At 38.3% G+C, this 17,617-nt stretch overlaps 1 protein-coding gene across 1 annotated transcript; it reads right to left on the reverse strand.

The window, feature by feature from the left end:
* Nucleotides 1-2,620: 2,620 nt before the first annotated feature.
* On the reverse strand, nucleotides 2,621-4,541 carry LOC137185552 (small EDRK-rich factor 2-like). The gene is made up of 3 exons (XM_067593744.1): nucleotides 4,382-4,541; nucleotides 3,470-3,578; nucleotides 2,621-3,053 (listed from the first exon to the last, which is right to left on the reverse strand). Exons 1-3 carry the CDS (start codon nucleotides 4,386-4,388, stop codon nucleotides 2,981-2,983), a joined length of 189 nt encoding a protein of 62 aa, XP_067449845.1. The 5' UTR covers nucleotides 4,389-4,541; the 3' UTR covers nucleotides 2,621-2,980.
* Nucleotides 4,542-17,617: the final 13,076 nt, after the last annotated feature.

The following is a 17,617-nucleotide window of genomic DNA, read 5'->3' on the forward strand; positions in this document are numbered from 1 at the left end:
GTCATGAAGCCTCAAGTTAGTTTTTCTGTGCTATACTGAAGTCTGAGCCCTGTGCATTTCACTCAGATCTAGATTACATCACAACAAGACCAAGCAGGAGTATTGAAAGCTGATCAGTGGGACATCTAACCTGTGAGTATACATACAGTACACTGAACCTTCAGATTTAATGTTATCAAGCCTTTATAAGTGCAGTGTAGGAGTGAGACTGGACTAAATCAGCCACCATTAGTATTCTGTGTGTCTCATCTGTCCCTTGACCTTTTCTTGGAACTTTTTGCCCTTGAATTTTATTTTTTCTATAACTCTCTATCTTTGAATTGCCTAAGAACACTTGAAGGTCATTCTGGATAAACCTGAGCAGTTAATATACCTATAGACCTTCCTTTCTTACCTGTATGTCTATAATTTACCATTACTAACATACAGCAGCCGAAGCAGTCTGGATTTCCTGAGTGTTAATAAGGCTTTACTTTGGTTTGATGAAATTACTACATGTCTTTGCTACATTTAGGTCACATTCAACATATGTAAAGGCAGTCGGCTACAGCACATGTCCATCTTCTCCTCAATATGTACTTTGACACTAGTCTATTCAATATTGTAAATAGCATAAATGAAGTCCTGCTACAGTACTTTTTACTCCTATATCTCAACATATTCAGTAGAGAAAGCATAAAGTGATGTGGCTTCGTGTATGAAGATAATTAGATTGGCTGACTACGTCTTTCCTTTGCATTCTGCATCTCTCATTAGCCTACCACCGAGCTCCTCTCTTGGTATGTTTTAAGAAAACATGCCAGAACCCACTGGCGAGTCAGTCTGTTGGGCCTTATGCTGGAATTTGAGTGAGATCTAGCCAAAGCTGAAAGAAGAGTATCGTGGATGATAGCGGATAAGGTTTGAATTTTCTCAAATTTAAGCAGCTTGCTGATTCTGCATTTGTTCCTCATTGCTATTCAGCTCTTGAGCAGCTCTGCCGCTATCTGAGATGGAAAAAATCTAAACTGGTGATTTAATTATACGCCCTGTAATCTGAGAACTGAGGACACAAACTCACTGGATTTCGGTATGTAGACACACAGCTTATTGACTATAAATAGGCTGAGCCAAAGCTTACTAGTTCACTGAACACTATAAAATATCAGCAATATACACTTTGCGCTTATGCTGGTGGCCAACACTCATAATACTAACATAGAGAAATAGCAGTGCTTTCCTCATTTCAATACTATGAATAAAATGTCCATCCAAAGCCCTCAAAAGACCTTTAAATCTCAAACTGAGCCATGACAGGCAAACAAAACCAAATCATTCAAACACTATTTCTCTGCTTTGCCATTCTGACAAATCTAATTTTGACCTCTAAAAATACATTTTTAGAGGGATTTTTAGAGAGATACCATGGTGTTTGCTTCCACCTAGTGGTCCTTATGTTACAATAGCACTCTGTCTGCTGGCTTATTTGGTTTAATTACAGTAAATTTGGCAGACTCCAATGTTACAAAACACAGACACAGAAGAGACAGAACACAGATGAATCCTTCCTGTAACCACAAGTTGTCAGCAGGATGATATATCTTGTGTTATTTATGGTAAATAGGTCTTCTTTAAAGAGATATTCTGTACTTCAAGATGTATCCATGTGAACATAAATACACGTGTATACCAAACGATCATAAAGCCACTGAAGCAAACAACAGATGAACAGCAGTTTACAAACACAGAACAGGTAAACTATTAATATGAACATAGGTAGAAACTGTAGAAAAGCTTGTCTGTGAACATACAGAGAAGTAACTCGTAACAAGACACTGATTTTCTTTGTTGACTGACATGTAGTATTATTTAGCGCATGAGTTGGCATGGATTTATGTACAGACTATTGTCCCATTATACTGTATTTTTCTAGGATTCAGACATTACAGTCTGATATACCACCAGTGATGGAAGGAGGCCATGAACAGTGGACTTACTGTACTTTTGATCTGCTTTACAATTACATTGTATTTTTTTGTAAACATTACTTCGTTTGCATCCCCACATATCTGAGTGATTGTCAGTATTCGGATCCTCACAGATGAAATAAAACTCAGATGCAGAAATTTACATTTCTTGGCCATCTTTGATTTTTATGTGGCATTTCTATGAAAAATTATGCATATTGTTTCTTTTTTTTTTTAAAAAAACATCACATAAGCAATGAATCATTAAGCAGGCTGTCTGTCCAGCCAACGATACAGGCTGAACTGGTTTTTCATGTGCAGGGAAGTTAAACTTGTTTTAAAGGCCTCGGTGTAATTATAGTTTACCTCCTGCTGCTCATAAGAAATACTATCTATGAACAAGTGTTCACAATACTAACTTGTTTGGGTTTTACTCCATTTCTTTGCAAGAAACTGAGTGAAGGTATGAATTCAAATTACCCAAATACCAGAAGCAGCAGTTGGTAATTGTTTTATTTCCTGATCATTCCTCATTCACCACCTCTTGTTTAAATAATTGCATCTGAATGTGATGCCATTAAAAAAAAAGATGCTACAAGATATAACCTACATAATTAAAAAAGATAAACGTTTGCTGTCTTCAATCCCAACATTCAAAATAACTCAAGCAAGCATGAACTAAAAAGATACACTTTATTTGAAACCAGCAGGGGACATTTTTGTACAAAAATACACAACTGTTACGTAGATGCTTTGTGTCAATAATTGTTCATCTTTCTCCTGCTGCTTACGCCACTGATGCTCCTCTGCATGCAGCATCAACGTGGGACAACGGCTAATTTGCTCAGACATAATTTCACCGAGTAAAATAACAATTCCAACAAGCAACGTCATTTGCCATAGGGAAGAGTGTAGGATCCTAAATTCTTGAGTCTAGACAAAAATGACAGATTCGTTCTCATAAATATCAGGAAGAATGTTGACGTGGGATGTTCTTGAAACGCTGAGTTGAATACATGTCGGGGCTTCATTTGTTACTTGGACTTGGTGCTTCCTTTCCCGCCTTCATCCGCCTTTTTCTGCTTCTGTTGCATTATCTCAGCATCCCTTGGGTAAAAAGGGACATTTGAAGAGAGAAGACACTTTGTTAGGACAGACTCAACTGTAACACACATCTGTTTAAAACATCTATAAGTCCCCATTTAACACACATCTCTGATATCAGTAATTATTTCACTGAAAAAGGTTCCCAAGCAAAAATATCAGGTAGTAGAAAGTGGTTTAACACAATAGTAATATCAGATACTATGTACTGTATCATGAGAAGGATTTAAGAACTTGTTACACAAAAACTACAGTATGATTAGAGATAAATTAAATATTCCACAGAGCCGTATATTGGTGAGTTGGAAGTTGTGCCCTATGGCTTTGGTTGTAATACTTCAAAGATCCAACGGCACCTCAGACATTGCTCAAGTTTCAGTGTATCCCATGTCTTTCATCTCCTGCACACTGGTGCTTACCTCTGCTTCCGGGCAGCTGCAGACAGCCCATCATCGCCCCTCTTGCCTTTTCCCATATCAGTCTGCTTTTTGGCATTCTTCGCGCGTGCAAGCTCACGTTGGTTTCCCCCTGCACATCAGACAATAGGAAAAAACAATATAATTTAATAAATGGCACATGAATGAGCAACAAATGTGTAAACTACACCCTTTCCAAAATATCTCTCTTACTACTTAATGCCAAAAAACAAAAACAAAAAAAAAACAACGGGGGGGATTTTTAAGTGTTTATAAAGTATAGTGTGAAATGACACACGGTCCGTTCATTTTAAGCACGAGTAAAAATGGTTACAATAAAATGGTGCAAAACTTGAAAGCAGCCGACGTGGCAGAGCGGCGCTCTGGAGCTGCTTCCTACCCGAACAACACCGACTACATAAATACACACAAGCAACAACTGCAGCTACAGATTTGAGGAAATAAAAATGTTTCCTGGTAAACATCTTTACATCCTGTCTGCTAGTAGCAGCGTTCACACGCAAACACCCTGCGTTATGTCTCCGTTAACTGTTGTTTTCCAGTAGGCCGAGGCTCGGGCTAACAGCTGGACAGGAAAACAACCCACTAACGTTATCCAGTCGACATTGAAAAACGTCCAACGTTAATCGCAGGAATCATGAATTACTAAGCATGTCTGCTCCGTGTAAACATATTTAAATGGCTCAAACAATGCTGTGCGTAATGTATGATCCAAAGATGCCAAAAATATGCATCAATTTCGCGAAACGTAACGTTACGTTAATTTCAGCAAATAGACTGAGCCCAGATCGGCGGTGGCCGAGACTGACGGACGGCAGAAACAACGGGCACAGACTACATGCAATCGAATAAAGTACATATTGTCTTACAGTCAAAATATATGTCGATACCCACTGGTCATTTTATTAATCGACGCTTCTCTCCTGCAATCCAAATAGGCTCAGCCTACGGGCCGCTGGCTCGCTTTTCGTCGCTCCAGTAGCTGTTTCTGCTTTGGTCGCGTCGCTAAGTAAGCGCGAGACGAGACCGTACGAGAACATTCCGTGCCCTCCCCATTGCGCATGCGCTATATATATAAAGTAATCAATTATGCCTGATATTATAAATCATTACGATCACTTTATGATTGCAGTAGACCTACGATAGCAATGGCTAGGACGGGGACTAAGTAGCTATCCAAAATTATTTGTGTTAGTAAAGTGTAGCCATACCAACCAGTGTAAAACTAACTCATCAATTGGAATTATTATTATTATTATTATTATTATTATTATTATTATTATTATTATTAGTCGTAGTAGTAGTAATAGTAGAAATAGTAGTAGGGCTTAATAGGCTTTGATTAAAGGACATGAAGAGAGAGACATGTTTGTACACAGTAAAATGTACTTCAAATTCATTTTATTAGCATTCATGTTGGTTGCACTGTATATGGCCTACTACAGATGTCCATAGTAGTGGTTCTCAAAGTGGGATCTGGGGACCCTCAGGGGTCCTTGAAGGGGTTCCAAAGGGTCCCCAGCAAAAAGGGGAATAACTTATTTTCACTATAATTCCATCCATAGGTAATACAATGACAGAGTGTATGGCTATGTTGGTCATGTGCTTCATACACATTCTGTAATAAAACATCTAAAAGTAAAAATCTTATCAGATGGGGGACCCTGGGATAAAATTGTATCAAATGGGGGACCGTGGTCTAATGTGTGTCAGTTTAGGGGTCCTTGATGTGAAAAAGTTTGAGAGCCACTGATCTATAGGTGTCTCTGCAGTTACTGTACCTTCAACACATCTTAATAACATTTGTAATGTACTTTCAGTAACTTAAGAGAAACTAAATGGGAAATGGTGCTAACCAAAAATACAATCCTGTAGCATATGTTTTATACCTTAACATTAAGACATCACTATCAACATCACTCACTCACTCACTGTTGATATCGTCAATCACAATGTGACTCTTTAAAAGTTTATCACAAAGACCCAGCAGAGGGCAGTCTATGCTAAAGTAAATGTGGAAATGAAGGCACTTGTAGAGGTGAGCAAAATTGCTATTCTTCACACAGAAGGCTACTAATCATTTCAAAGGTAGGCTATATGTATTAAAGTAAATGTATAAGATTATAAAAGTATCTAAATATAGATATAAAAATGACATGTAAAATACTCAAACTGCTGTTCATTACAATAACTGTGTTCCACTATTATTCATTACATCAGACAAAACCTTTTTACACAAAAACTTTAATAAAAATAATTTTGTCAGGTAACTAATTTAGTTAATTTAAGTTAGTTTTATGTACATTCTTTAAATTCATTAATTAGATCATTAAAGATAACATAAAATGATTCCTTCAGGGTCCCCATGCAGCCCTCAAACTACAAAATGGAACTATTTCTATCCTACAATAAACACCTCTGTGATGTTTTCCCTGCAGTTTTGCTGGGGTGGTTTTATTGACTGTTGTTAAACAGTTGTCTGGTTGTTAAACAGGCTAAATGACTGAGTCATGTCTGCCTGAAACTGAACTTGTACCCAGACACTGCAACTATAAATATAGAATAATACAACCTACTGCAAGTGTGGCTGAGTTACGCTTGCATGTGGCTTAATTTGCACTTGAGGTCATGGCACAGTCAAGCATTCACCAACAGCAGGATTGTTTTCTCTGTGAGCACATCTGTTTCATTTTAAAGAGAAACTTGTGATTGCCTGCAACTATGTTTGATTAAGCAACACAAGTATAGTTGACAATAAGATATTCCCTTTTTGAAAAATCATAAGAATCAGCAAAAAAAATTAAAACTGGAAGCTGGAAACGTAAGCTCATGCTTGGCTAGACGACAACAGTCTGCATATTGCATTTGAAACAGACTCTTCAGATGTATTCATAGAGACGGAAGTGAGTTGTAGGAGGCGCATAGACAGGACTGGGCTTCTTGCCGAAAGAGGAATACTGTATTTTAAGGACGTAATTACTGTTTGAATACAATGAGGCATCAAACTACTGCTGTGATTGTCTAGCCATGGATCTATTTGGTCAAGAATAAGGTCTTCTTTGAATTTAATTATATGCTGTAAGTTTTTCCTAGTCTGCAGTCCTCTGCATGTGATTTCTTGATGGATGTTAAGCTAAAAATCTATAACTAATAAAACTAGATCGCAAATACCTTCTTTTATCATTGATGTTCAAATTATATTTATGTTACCACAAACATAATGAGCAATCATTGAGAAATGTCCTCATGACAGATGGTTATATGTCACCAGCTGTAATCCGTTATAAACACATTGTCAGTAAATAAAAATTATTTTTTTCCTATATTGATCTTCCCTGTAGGCAGTTTGCATGAGTTTGACCTGACAGAGAGCATTCAATTTAAATAGCAGTAAAGGACGGCTGTTGAACACTATCAGACACACGCTAGTTTCTCTCTGTGGGTTTGATGAGGATGTATATAAATATCCTAATCTGATGCAAATTCCCTCAATTTATTAATATTTGAAGGATTATAGTCTACTATATTTATTACTTAATCTGTTGTTTAAGGGGACATATAATGCACATTTCATGTTAATATTTTCATTTTAGGGGTCTACAAGAAAATGTTTCAATGTTCAAAAAACACATTATTCCTCTCATAGTGTCCACTGCTCTGCTCACCTTTATTCACCCTCTATTCACAATACAGTCCATATACCTGAAAGATACACTTCTTACCTTGCCCAAAATAAGTAGAAAGTGCTTAACTATATTATACTTTTATGACTATTGAGCCCTTGAGCCTCAATCAAAAAAGATTAGAAAGTAAAATTTTATCTTTCACTGACACACCAGGATATGACATTCTTTCCAAAGTACTATACGTTCATTTTTAATTCACTGGTTTTCTGACCAATATCTCTAAAATAACATTTTCATCAATAGTTCAGTATATAAACCAAATGTCATCGGCTACCATTTCAAATATTCAAGAATTTGTCTTAATTTTCTAGGAACATTTTTTCAAATGCTACTATATCTTAAATTTAATAGTATATTTCTCTTTTGTAAAATATGGACCTTCCCACCTCTTACACCAGCTGCACCCTGTCTGAATTAGAGGAACCTAAATATATTAATAAATATATTCATTGACCTCTTTAGCTTAACTCTTCCTGTTTGCACTGACATGCCGGAGCATTATAACAACATTATAATATATATTTTAACATATATTTTATGAACCTAAATGAATTTGATATTGTTTATTTGGCTGATTTTTGTTAAGCACCGAGCTTTACTGTGCATCTATTTCTGTGTATATAAGAAACAAACATTCAGTGCCTCATAAGTCCTTATACAAACCTTGATTTCATTGTTCCACATGAAATGTAATTGTCTTTCACCATATTTAACAACTTTCCTGCCCCAGATATAAAGGAAAGATTAGGTTCTAGCACTGGGACTGAGGCTGTTAATGGATGGACCCATGAAAGGTGTGTCCTTTTGGGTTCCCACAAATAGAGACATATACTGAGATCTTAGCTTAATAATTACATACTTGTGACTCCAACAGAATAAAAATTAAACCTATAGAGGATAAACCAAAATGGCTTTTTGGTGCCACTTGCGTGCTGGAGCGTGAAGACTTTAATAGCGTGTAGAACAGCATGTCGAACACTGCGGTCAGTTTATTGGGCTGGTGGCGACACAGTGCAGCCCAGGATGTCTGCCTCTGACTTGTTTTCCCCACAGCTGCTTTCAGTGACAGCATCCTGCTTTAAGCAAACTGTTTTTGTCTCCCAGTGCAATTATCACCACCTGGTAATTTTGACAATGTTGTCTGCTTGTACTTTACAAAGCCCCTAAATGTTAATGCTGTCCTTGTGTGACTGCTGCTGTGCTGCTCTGCAGCTCGTCATGTCACGTCTCCAGTTTAATCAAAGGGAGATGATGGGGAGGAAAAATTTTGTTTTCCATCAACCTCATACTATATTTAACTGGCGGATTTTTCTAAATGAGTTGTATTAACAGTAAGTGTCCTTACCCTCTCATTACTCCTGGCACATTTCCATGCTGACTACTCAGTGACAGACACCCTTTCATGATCACGTGCAAGTATGTTGTTCAGTTTGGGCCTACAAGGTGTGTGTGTGTTTGCACATAGTCTACGATTATGTAGAAATACTGACGCAAAGGCAACTGAATTTGCTGTTTTAGGTTTGTGAGTGTTTGTACTGTAGTTTTTTTCTAATTCAGTCCAAACAGGTGATAGATGATTCATGAAATCACGCAGTCGCGGTGAAGACACTTTCACCTTCAACATTTGATTGCAACATCTTCATGCATACAGGCTGCACATGTTTGGAGCTCTCTTTGCTAACGCTGATCATGAAGTGGTGGAGGCACTGATGTGTTGCAGTATAAACTTAGTATGACAAGCTGGACGTATGGTGCATTCCTCTCTGTCTCATTTCACCACTGCCATCCATCACGCTGCCAAAGTCCTGCCTGCTGTCGTCAATGATTGATGGGACTTGCTGATCCCATCTTCTGCATCTGCCTTAATGTCCCTCGCATCCTGGTTGCTGGAGCTAATTTTGACATGAGCCTGTGAAATTATTATGTTGTTTGTGCTGTATTTCAGGCTACTGTACATGTATTTTTTTTCCACTCTCTCTCTTCTGAAAACCTACATTTTACGACAGTTGGAACTTATTTCCCCAAAGCATTTAAACGAATGGTAGCCTATACTGCAAGTTCAGTTAGTACTGTACATATGTTTTTACAAATGTATTGTTGCTTATTATTGCTGAGTTTGGTTTTGAGGTGCATTTGTTAACTGAGCCAGTGTGTTACTTGTTTCTTTTAAAAATCATCAAGACTAAAAACCGAAGCTTTCCTGATGCAGTATATTTAAAATGTAATCAAGGTGACTTTTAACCCAAAATATATTAGTTGAACATACTTGATAGATTAGAGAAATCTTGGCAGCTGACAGTAGTTAGCTGGCAGAGCTGATATATTGTTTCAACTTCCTGACAACAAAAAAAATAGCTATTGTTTGATTGTTGCTGTGCATATTTGGTTTCAATAGTACAACTTAAAATATGTTGTGTGATGCCAAGCCAAAGAGCACTGAGTCCAAAATTTTAATTTAGATTAAAATGGTCACAGAGGTCCTTTATATAATGGAAATGATCATCCCCCTTTTTTATAGTTGTACATAAACACTCATACTTGCACATAAAGATGAAACAAACTCTTCAGTTCTAGACATAAGGTCAGGTTTTGCTATTGGCATTCATGTTAAGCCTCATCAGTAATCAAGAAGTAAAACTCTGCAGCATGTTTGATGAGTTGAATCATTGAAAAAGAGATTTACAAACTCGCTGTTTCTTCCGGTTATATGTGCAGCTCTCATGGGTATCATCACACAACTATATTATGCAACACAGTGATTCATTTCACCTGCCTTTGTTCTCCTCGGCACTGAACATGAAGCTTCAAACAATATAAACACATTTTACACTGTGGAAACGGACATTAAAATGGGTTAATGTGTTGCAGTGTGGGGGGAAATAGGACATGTAGTGAAGGTTTTCTATTGACTTCTCTGCTAGAATGAGTGAAATTCTACAGGACAAGGAAGGGGTTATGAAAAATGTTATGAACCTCCTGATGCCTCAGTTTGATTGTGTGATCTACTTTTAGGCTCTTGTTTTTTTCTTTGCTTGCCTTTCCTTCCTTCCTTTCACTTTTTGGCACACTGGATAAGACATAACTGAAACCCTACTGTTGACCTTAAATATTAATTTCAAAAATAAAGTTTTGGCAAGTCAGAACCAGAAGGAGTCCGCCTGTTTCCTGCACAGATTAAAAAAGGAGGTGGAGGAGGCGGATTTCATTGTTTTGAGGTGATGGAGTCAGACAAAATGACCTTCTCCCATTCATCTTTCGTATTTCCACTCACGTCTCACCTGCTTCAGAAGCCGTTTAGACAGAACCATTGTTTCACCTTTTATCTGAGGTCTAGCTGCCTGAGGGGAACTAGTCTACATAATCAAGAGTTAGTTGGGGACTAAAGAAGACATGTGAGCATCAAGGTAATTTCTCCTGGAGTGCAGATGTTGCACCGGTTGACCCTGTGCCGTGGAAACACTTAAACACAATCCAGCAGGGGTGGGGATTAAGCTGGGTTGAATTTCACTGACAGGACTGTGGATGTAGCTTTCTGAAAGCACAGAGAAAAATTCCTTGACTTAAGGATTTCTTGGAGTCAGGTCAGGTGCATAAGAAAGGAAATACACAAGAAAAGCTCCCACAAAAAGCAAAATTTTGATTTGTTGCAGACAAACAAAAGCGATTCATTTGCACATGACTGATTTGCTTCACAGTGGAAACAGAGGAATCAGTGTTGTCACAGACACGATGGGTATATCTGGGGCTGTGACACTAAGTGAACACTGTGAGATTATCAGGAAAAAATAGCAAATTTAATTTGATCTGCTGATTCACAAATCGGCTTCCCTCAGCTACGCTGCTGTGTGCAGTGAAACGTGACAACCTGTCTCTGATACCACTTAATTGAATGTTCTCTCACAAGGAACAATAGCTGTCATCCGAGGAGAAAATGACGGCTTCATTTTTTCTAAATTTACACCAGAAGTACACACCGTCCTCCGCTGTGTTTGTCTCATGTTTGTATCCTGGTTAAAGTCACTTGTAACCTGCTTTTAACAGCAGCAAAATGAAGGAGCAGAGCTGTAAATGCAACAGGCTGTTGTTAAAAAGTCCTCAAAGTTACTTGAGTGATTTTTGAACCACATTTAAAGCATTTGACTAAAAAAAACAGAGCCTGCAGACAAATCCATAATGCTGTTTTATGGATTTCATTGCCCACATTGTCAATATGCTGAGCAAATGGGCTTACGTCAAGACTGGTCTCATTACAATAATGAAATGAAATCATGACATTGTCCAGATGATGTGTTTTCGAATGGTTGCCAAGGTAACAGCCATTTCTCAGCTAATGCATGTCGAGAATATTAGGGTTGACTAGATAACAGTGGATGGAGTGCTGGATCATACCAAGTGCCTATGACAAGGTTGGCTGGTCCAACACTCAAATTGATTTTGGAAACGTGATAACCGCACCAGAACTACAGAGAACACATTCACTCATTCAAGCTCTGAAGTTTCATTAACGTTCAAAATATGAATTATGACCTCCTTTATTTTTTGCAAACATATTTGCTAATATTTTCGTCGCACGCTGTGTCTGTCTTCATCTCTGTCTGCCTCTTCATTCTCCTACTGTGGATGAGGTTCAGGTTCAGGTTACTTTATTTATTTTATTAAGCATTCATCTTGAGACACATTTTATAAACAGACAAACATAATAAAGTGCTCAAGGCTCCAATAAGCAGGACTTAAAAAGAGAAAAATACACAACCCTAGAATAAACAAGGTAAGATACAAGGTAAAAATAAATAAACTTTGCTTCTGTAGCATCTGGGCAATGTTACTACGTCTTGTTCATCTGAGTGATGGCTGCTGGAGCTCACAACTGTCTCCTGGCTGACTCATCTTGGTTGTTTCCAGCAGCTGCAGACGAGCTGAGTGATGGCTCCGCACTCTGCATGTAAAGTACAGAGAATTATTCCATCTCTGTGAAATCTATTGGACGTGCAGTGCCGACTCACTGAAAACACTCTGTATGCATGAGATGTTACTGATTCCCCTGAGCTCCTTGGTTGCGTCTCACAACAAATTTCTACGGCTCATTTCTATTGCCAAACACATCCAGCTGGACCACAATATGATTCTGATACATGCAATTTAGTGGCTGAATAAAAGTTGTATGGTTTATAAATCCATATTTTTAGTCAGTTTCTGTTCTTATGGCGAGACAGATCGCCACAGGGTTGTTTGAACAAGTGGTAAAGTCATAACTTCACTGCATTTCTCTGCTTCTATACCTAAATATGAGACTAATGTAAAAGAAAATCATCACACAGCAAATGAAAATATTCTACCGTTCTTCTATATGTACAAAATGTATAAATGTTCAGCACAAACTTACCATTGTGTTCCCAAAAGAGCAACACTAAAAGTAGCATCCCAGATGTGGGAGTCTCCTCCATGGCAACTTGCCTTTACCGGGCCTCAATTAGCTGAGTGGCGGGACACATGGGAACCCCTTACCCAACTCCAGACAGGGCTCCCGGGACCGGAGCAGAGGGGAGTGAGTACAGCAGATCGGTTCTGTACAGTAAAGCCCATTACTGTTGGCCTGAGGTGTCACAAATATGCATGGTGTCTTTTCCCCAAGAGCACACCCAGAGACAAATATTATGAAGGGTGGAATTAGATGCAGCATGCTCCTTTAGTCTTGTTGCAGCTCCCAAGACTTCTCAGCTTTAAAAAGCCAGAGTAATGTGGATAATACTGAATACTTAACACAATCTCTGTTATGTGGGAACCCATCATTATTTCACGATTTGATTTGTTAACACTAAACAACTGTAATACTACTTGCTTCTTTCCAAAGCACAAACCGTGTTGTTTTAGGTTTCTGGATCATTTTCTGACTGTTTTCAGTGATGCGTGTAAACAAATGTGCATATTAATCCCTTACAGAGAACAGTTATCATTGCCAAACTTGTTCTGTGAAGGAAAAACAAAAAAGTACAAACTGGGTCAGTGTGTGTCAATATGACATTTTAACAATTTTAGGATAGTGTGTGCTCTATCCTTTACTGTCAATCATAATGAAGTTGTGCAGCATGATGCCCAGTGGTGTTTCAACCAGAAAGCCCTTCAGCAGCAGCAGGATCTGAACTTTAACATGCATACTTGTATTTCTTGTATTTCATTTCAAAAAGCTGTGGTAATAATCCAGAAAAAGACAAAAATATTTTCTGCATGTTTTTAAAGACATAAAAAAAAAGCAGAGCTCTCATTCTCCTGCTGTCTTGTTCTCTTTTTTTTTTGCACATTCAATCAACTTTTCTTCACTCCGTCTTTTTTTCCTCTCCATCTCTCACCCATTTTTGGGAAACTGAGTGCCGTGCAGCTGTGGCAAAACGAAGGCACCTGCTCTGAATAAGATGACGTCTGTGGCCTCAATGAGTCATCCAGACCCTTAAGAGCTGCCGAGGAAACTAGCTGGCTGAATGACTGTACTCCCCCCCACAATCCTCCAGCTGAACAACGGGCACAAAATGAGTGGTATTAAAACCCGGAGATAAGACACTGGGCAACTCTTTTGTACATCTCTAGTCCTTTGACTTCCTTTGACTGAAGTGTGATTACCTGGCTGTAATACATAATACAGCTCTTGACGAGGCGACGACTTTAATCAAGCTTCAAAGGCAACTTTGTGGTGGTTACACACACAAAAAGAACACTGCAATCTGTTTTTCTTTTTCTTTAAAGCAACGCGTCAGCCAGCCAGAGGGCTTTGTTTTACATGTCGACAGCTCTTCTATGGCATCAGGAGTGTTGAAATATGGGCTGGTCAGTAATAACTTAACTTAACTATCAGGACTGAGTCAAAATTATTCATGACATGGATGCAGCAGTGGATTTTATTCCTGTTCAATTTTCACTGCTTCTATTTTCCTGCAACTCTTTTACGCTGGCATATGTGGCACTTTGGGTCAAGAGCAAATAGTCTGTTCTGCTAATCACAGGTCTATGATTGTGCTTTTGATGTTGTCTGATTCAAAGCTGAATCTGTCATTTGAAACAATAAAACTTAACCCCACCCCACCCCCCCAAAAAAAAGGATAGTACAGACCCAACTTACTGCCGAATCCCAGTTTGGATTTTGGAGGCATTAGATTCATCAGAGTGTTAAAGTCTGGTCACTCCATTATTCTGCTCAGTCAAAACATGGTTTCAAAAACACAACCCCTTCCTGGTCCCTTGACATAAATGCTTCAGTAGTCTGGTGTCTGACTTTTATTGGATCTCTTTGTCACTGTGCCCCTGTGGTTATGGGAAATCTGCTCCTGCTCCCAATTACCCAATCCTGTTCCAGTGACGGGCGCCATTCGTTGTTTTCTATTGTGTGCGGTGCCAAAAGAACCAGTTGTGCCAGAACAGACTTATATTTTAATCAAGAATTGTCCAATTATGCCAATTATGCTGTAAAAACACAGACATCAACCATCCCGAGATTTTGCTGTAAGCAGAATGTGGTTGGAGTGTTTGCAAAAAAAAAAAAACCCCAAAAAACCAACTTGAAGAAAACAAAAACAGGGGGGATGTGAGAGAGAAGCTGAATGATAGACATTTAATATGCATCATGATCATTGTCAAAACCCAACAACAGCAAGGAATAGTCACTCTTCTTTTCTTTCTGAAGTCTTAAAGGTGTTACTACATCTACGTGGGGGCACAACGGTGCTGCAGAACACTGATATTATGAGGATGTTTTCCAGGTTGGGACGACACAGAGCCGCTCTTGTTTGACTGCTGTCTCTTTTCATGCGTGGAATGATCAGTCACACCTGTAGTCACTGTAAAAGTAGTGGCTGTAAAGGGCATGTGATCTCAGTAAAACACCAAACACCTGGGTCTGCTTAGCAACAAGTGTATACATGCATGTGTGTATATGTCTGTGTGTGTGTGTGTGTGTGTGTGTGTGTGTGTGTGTGTGTGTGTGTGTGTGTGTGTGTGTGTGTGTGTGTGTGTGTGTGTGTGTGTGTGTGTGTTGTGTGCATGGATGATGACATAGACACACAAACACACACACACAGAGGGAATGAAAAGTCTGATTGTGTTGCTTTGTGGGAAAGTTTGCGCCCACCTTCACTTTGAAGACAGTGAAAACAAACGTGCAAATCTCAGATGTGAACATAATCCACCAACATTGCTGAATAAGCCTACTTCTTTGTGGCTACTGTAGACTATTACCAGGTCCAGATGTTTTTTTATTATCTCAGTTTTTTTTTTTTTTGGAGGAAGGAGGTAGTTAGTTTGATCTAAGCCACCGCACTTTACAGCAGGTAGATTGTTTTGATTAAATCTTATCTTACATTGTGGTGTGACAGCTTCAGTAGGTTTTCAGTTTGAGTTTGGTAGTTTTGAATCTGTCTGAGTCTCTTTTGCACTGACTGCACTCTTTGTCCTTGGACCAAAGTTGAAGAAAACATTATACTAATTTTGTTAAAATGTTGCTTAACTTTGTTTTTTTGTATTCATTCTGTGGGCTTTAACAGATCACACACTGACTAGCAACAGCAGGGTTTTAGTGAGAAATGGAGAGGTCTGTCTACTGCCAACATGCCTTGCAAGTAACACACAGCCTTGAAATTCCTCCACTTCTGAAACACAGAAGCCTTAACTGTGTCTTTATGCAGCAATGTTAGGACTCCTGAGTTTTACTTTCACGGTTTACTCATATAAAAACAAGAATTGTATCCAGTACAGTTGTCAGATACTTGTTTGGTGAAAATTTGTGAAAATGTAGAAGTTTGAGGGCACATTCTTGTGCATGAGGTCATAACAGGATCATGGTTAACAATAACCATTACTGATCCATTATGAAAACCACAAAAAACTACTTTAAGACATAAGATTTGACAACAACAGTTGATAATGGGGAATGTTAGTGAAAGCGTACATACATACAGTGTTGGGTGTCATATGAAGTTGAACAGATTTTGACAAATGTTTCTTCTATTGATGGGTTAAAATCATCATTATTGATACTGATGAATAGTAGTGAAGCGCAATGACAAATTAATATTACCTCTCCGTCACTTCATAGAGAGTTTGGAACAAACATCAGCAATAAAATTCACACTTAAAAGCATTAACTGAGAACAATTTGAAATGTGTTTTTTGAACTTCAGTGATACAGCAGATTGTAGACTTTTAAGATCTCAATCATCTTCTTTTCAAAAATACATTTTAGTGATGTTCATATTTTTTTTAAAAATGTAACACTCTTGTGTTTAAATATTTTGTTTACAAAAACTCAAGCATGTATCAAATTGAAATAGCAAACCTGAATTACAGAACTGTTTTTAAATATCTTTTCTGCATTTACAAAACTGAATGAATGTGGTGTCATACACAAATTGGTGTGTCACATGTCTTGAAACCTCTGATAACATGTCTCATCCTGTTTGGTTAGGCAACATTTTAGCAGATCATATTAACATGAAAGTCAGATATGCAAAAGTCAAGCGAGCCAGCAGGACACATTTATCTGTCTTTTCAAATATCAGAGAATACAATGATATGATCTGTACTTCAGAGATCACACTCATTTGCAAACATCACACAACCTGCTGGGAAACATCAATTAACTGATGTCTATTACAGCTCAGCCAGCATCAGGTTCCTCTTAACCAGGAAGAACAAGCAAACATCCATCATCTTTAGCATTTCACAAAGTGTCCAGTGTGAACTGGAGTCTGATTACTTGAAATAAACTTCGGGATAACAAAACATTCTCTGGACTTTGTAATGTTGCTTTTGCACTAAAAATGATTGTTCCTACTTGTTCAAATTCTTACCATAATATATATTGAAAAAAAAAAAAGAAGATCAATTTTTTTGGGACCTGTGGAAGAACACCATGACACCAGGAGAAGCGTCAGTCTCACACAAAAGGCGTTAGTGTGTCTAACCTGATACCTTTCCCAAATTCAAAGTGCTTTCTCACTTTGCTAGACACACCATCCCTGCCAGCTGAAATAACAGTGTGTGTGTGTGTGTGTGTGTGTGTGTACACCCACACTGGAATATGCATGTGCACATCACCCTAACACATCACACTCACTCTTTCTAAACCTCAGCCTTTGAGTCATTTGCACTGTCTCTGTGAACATTTTGTCAGATTTTACTGCACAGCGAGACATGCAATGACTGAACAGGGTGTGTGCTGTGTGTGAGATGTGTGTGTGATGTGCGTGCTTATGTTTTTATGTGTTTCAATCAAAGCAGGCAGACCAATTGCATATGTGTTTATCTAAATGTGTGTGTGTGTGTGTGTGAAGACAGCATATTTTACAATATAAATGAACACTGCAAGTAGGAAAAAGGCAAATCTAGAAGACTACAGCTGAAATCTGCATGCTTTGAACTAATGTACCATTATTATATGCATTTGTATGGTGGAGACTGA

This window comes from Thunnus thynnus, chromosome 1 (genome assembly GCF_963924715.1).
Source record: "Thunnus thynnus chromosome 1, fThuThy2.1, whole genome shotgun sequence".
In the NCBI taxonomy this organism is placed as follows: domain Eukaryota; kingdom Metazoa; phylum Chordata; class Actinopteri; order Scombriformes; family Scombridae; genus Thunnus; species Thunnus thynnus.

What these genes read in the sequence shown, in the direction of transcription:
- LOC137185552 (XM_067593744.1), bottom strand. An exon ending in GCAGCTGCCCGGAAGCAGAG is followed by an intron (nt 3,054 to 3,469) that starts GTAAGCACCAGT and finishes TTTTTACCCAAG; the next exon opens with GGATGCTGAGATAATGCAAC.